Below are 3,865 nucleotides of genomic sequence, written 5' to 3'. Positions count from 1 at the left end.
CCATCTTGCTGGAACCTGGTCCATGCATATAGCCTCCCACCACAACCCCGAGTTGGTCCAACGAGAAAGATATAATGATATAAAGCTAAGAACATTTCTTTCAGTCTGACGAGACTTTTTTGTAGGAGGCGCTATTCTTCACGAGTCTTAAGTGGTCTTCAGTGGGATTACAGACAACGCCTAACGGCTTGCATAGCCAGGCTTCCGTCACCTCAGCTCGGTCAGTTTTGGTATTAGCGAGTTCCCAGGAACATGGAGTGTGCTACTCAACCAGGCTGCTTGATCGTCAAGTTAATAATTGAGAACCTTCTAGAAAATTTGATTTTTACTACAATACATGGGACACTTTCAATAATGCGCGCAAACATGGCTTCAGTTATAGGGGTGCCTTATGTGTGATAATAATTGTCCTCCTAGCGGCCTCTCAAGTGACCCCCACTACCCCCAAGCAATATTGTCATCGACTGAAGACCCGGAGAAGAAGGTTATTACCATTCATTGCCTTTGAAACCACTTGTACCTCATTGACTTCATTGTACCTCATTGATTATTCCAACAATTTTGTCCATGATTGTAGATGTACCTTGAACGGTAAAGTCCCAAAGAATAAATTGTTTTTTATGTAGCAAGCCAACAATTTTGTTTAATTATTTCCATTTTTGTATTTCTCTTAATTTGGTTTGTGAAGAAGCTATGTGTGGGAGATGTGGACTCACGAGGTGCACCACAACAAATTTTGACCACTGTGATGACGAATATCGTTGTCGATAAGAGTACAGACAACGCTGAACCACTTTCGATTTGTTTTTTTACCACAATATTCAACGCCAAAGGAAGTGTTTATTTCAAAGCGTGACCAAAATCGTGACACAAAGAATAAGCAAGCGTTGTCTAACTTTCTCCCAATATGATTGGTTTATTTCCCAAAATGAGCGTTCCTGATTGGTCATTACATTGCGTGACCAATGTACGTAAGCATGACGCGTTGTCTAGACTCTTACCTACAACGGCAAATTAGCCAATCAGATGCGAGATTAAAAGCAATTGTGGTAAAAATATATTTAACCTGCAGAGAAAAGCATGCTCAGATTTTATATCATTGTGGTTCATTTTTTTGTGACCAACTCACGAAAGTTGGCTTGATTCTGTCCTCCGTACCCTGTCCGAAAATTGATGTGCCCAGCCCGAAAGACCCTGGTAATAAAGGTTGGTAAACAACATTATCACAGGTAGTTGTTACACGGGATAGAACAAAGAGACAGTTAACGGGCTTGACACTGTGACCGAATCGTACGAGTGCCGAATCAGTCTTTGCGGTCATTGCCGAATATTCGGTCAAAGCTCTCTTGTTTGGGGATGGCGAGGGGAACCAACGGTCCGCAGAAGCTTGGAAACTACTGATCGTCACGAACGCGCGAAAATTGACGATTTGCTGGCTGAAGGCTCAGTGAAGGACATATCGGAAAATTATGTCTTTCCTAACGATCTCGGAAACGTTTGGTTTTGTGCAAGACGTGCAATCTGCTGACAAGCTTCCACATGATCATTAAATGTAAACAGCGACCTCATTTGTTATGTATCAATGCCAGTGCAATGCCTTCGCCAGACAGGCATACATATAAGTCCTACTAAAAGTACAAATAAGATATAAACCCCCTAAAATATATCAAGCAAGTTTATATTCATACACTCTTTTTTTTATTGTGAGAATATCCGATTTTTTTGCGCTTTGAGTCTGAAAACGTTCTTAACATGTTCTCAAAACAGTTTCAACACTTTGAAAGCACTCTCTTTAGAACAAATGACGCTACAACACTGAATCGAATACGGTACCACATGAAACACAGAATTAAGGTGGCTCTGAATCCGCTATGCAGAATTATTTTAAACTTTCCAGAAAATTTCATCTAGCCGTTTTGATTACTTTTCAAAAATAAAAAATGGGAGTCACCGAGTTCGTTTTTGAGATATAAGCAACAAAAGACAAAAATATATAGATTCAGCCAAGCCTAAAAGCGGAGCTCCCTGGTTATTTATTCTTACTGCCTGTAAGGTTAGTGAAAATAAAAGGTTTCGAATTGTCCGCGTTTCGATGTTTCCGGTTGCACCTTTGATAATGAAATCATTTTATTTGCTTTCTTCTATAGAAAAATTCATTGCCTAACTAGTAAATTCCACGCTAAAAACCGGGGACATGAATCACGAGGCGATGAGTGCGACATCGGTTTTTCCAGTGAAATGTACTTTGCAATTCACCAGTTTGGCAATAATTTTTTTCTTGAACCGGGTGAGTTTTAAAAGAAACCAAGCACACCCTAAGCGAGCGAATGGAAAGCGAAAAAAAAAGCTATTTCAGAGTCAACTGTCAATAGCCAGCGAATAGGAATCACGCTAAAATTAGAAGCCATAAAAACAACTTTGTCAGTTCAAGGTCAAAGAAGAGATTTACTGATCGATGTATTTTATTTTACTTTATCTCTGAGAACAAGATCATTCACATTTTGATGTATTTCATTGCATTTGAAACACGCCAGGTTGACTTGGTACAAGAATCGGCAAAATACGGCAACCAAGAAAGGATGAACTTCAAACACGATCTGCTCCAAGACTTAAATAACGTTTGGGTGCTTTAAACAAACTTCTGAAAACACAAGCTAGTGAGATTTCCCTCTAATTTTACGAGAACTCATTGCGAATACGTGTTTATCACATAAGGGCAAAATTTTCTTGTCACTGTCGAGGCACAACCGTGGAAAAAAAATTGGGCAAACGGATTAAAAAAACACTTGTTCGCTCGCATTTTAGAGCAAAACAAACAAACAAATTTTATAAAAATGCTAAAAAAGGCGGGCTTAAAACTGATCTAAACTTAAAAGGTTTCCCAAATTTTCGAACCGTATCTCTGGTTCTTCTTAGGGGGATAGTGAATCTAAAATTCAAAAATCACTGCTTCTTATTTTGGCTCCCAAGAGATCTTAACAGCGGCACATATGCCCTTGGGAACTCCATTCTTTCATTCACAGAGCTCTTATCAATATTTGAGTGTAAAGACTCCAGAAAAATTCTGCGCTTGTAATTACTTTCATTCCTTTCAAGAATTTGGCCGTAGCGTGGATGGATGTCGTGCGTGGTTCTTCCGGCATGTTGTCGGATTGCCGACTCTTTACTCGCGGCACGCGCGGGATCATGTTCCACTCTCCTCGAAGCCCAACACCGTTTGCTCTCACCAATGTAGGAGAAATCGCAGTCTTTGCATTCTACCCTGTAAACGATGCCTGCTATTTTTTCTTCCGATGGACGGTCCTTCGGTTTTTTGAAGACAGAAGCAAGTGTGCGTATGGGCTTAAAAGCAGTCCTTATGTTGAAATGTTGCAGTGTGCGTTTTACCCTGTCCGATACCCCTTGAACATAGGGTACCACGGCAAGGCCAGCCGGGTCAGGATGGTGGCTTTGTGGACCAGACCTTGGTTGGGCAGCATTTTCAATGAATTTGGTGGGATATCCATTGACCTGTAGGCTGTCCTGGACGTGGGATGTTTCCTCTGTTCTCAGGGCCTCGCTAGATGGAATGGTGTTCGCGCGGCGCATCAACGTGCTGACAACGGATCTCTTATGTTGTACAGGGTGGTGTGAATCAAATGTCAAGTACTTGTTGGTATGGGTGGCTTTTTGGTACACTTGCACCTCAACCTCACCATTGGGGAGGGTGGATACATTAGTATCCAGGAACGCGATGGTGCGTTTACCGTCCACGGGTGTGGCGCGCTCTACTGTGAACTGGATGTGCGGATTGACTGCATTAAGATGGCGATGGAAATTGTCAAGCTCGGTCGACTTTATACACGTGTTTGAATCGTCAACATAT

At 41.4% G+C, this 3,865-nt stretch overlaps 1 protein-coding gene across 1 annotated transcript; it reads right to left on the bottom strand.

Moving 5' to 3' along the window:
• Positions 1-2,943: 2,943 nt before the first annotated feature.
• On the bottom strand, positions 2,944-3,588 carry LOC138010220 (uncharacterized). Its single transcript, XM_068857155.1, has one exon. The coding sequence runs from the start codon at positions 3,586-3,588 to the stop codon at positions 2,944-2,946; it is 645 nt and encodes a 214-aa protein (XP_068713256.1).
• Between the last annotated feature and the right edge of the window lie 277 nt (positions 3,589-3,865).

This window comes from Montipora foliosa, chromosome 7, assembly GCF_036669935.1.
Source record: "Montipora foliosa isolate CH-2021 chromosome 7, ASM3666993v2, whole genome shotgun sequence".
NCBI classification, from domain to species: domain Eukaryota; kingdom Metazoa; phylum Cnidaria; class Anthozoa; order Scleractinia; family Acroporidae; genus Montipora; species Montipora foliosa.
The sequence above is the reverse complement of the archived record's forward strand: the minus strand, read 5'-3'. Positions and strand labels throughout refer to the sequence as shown.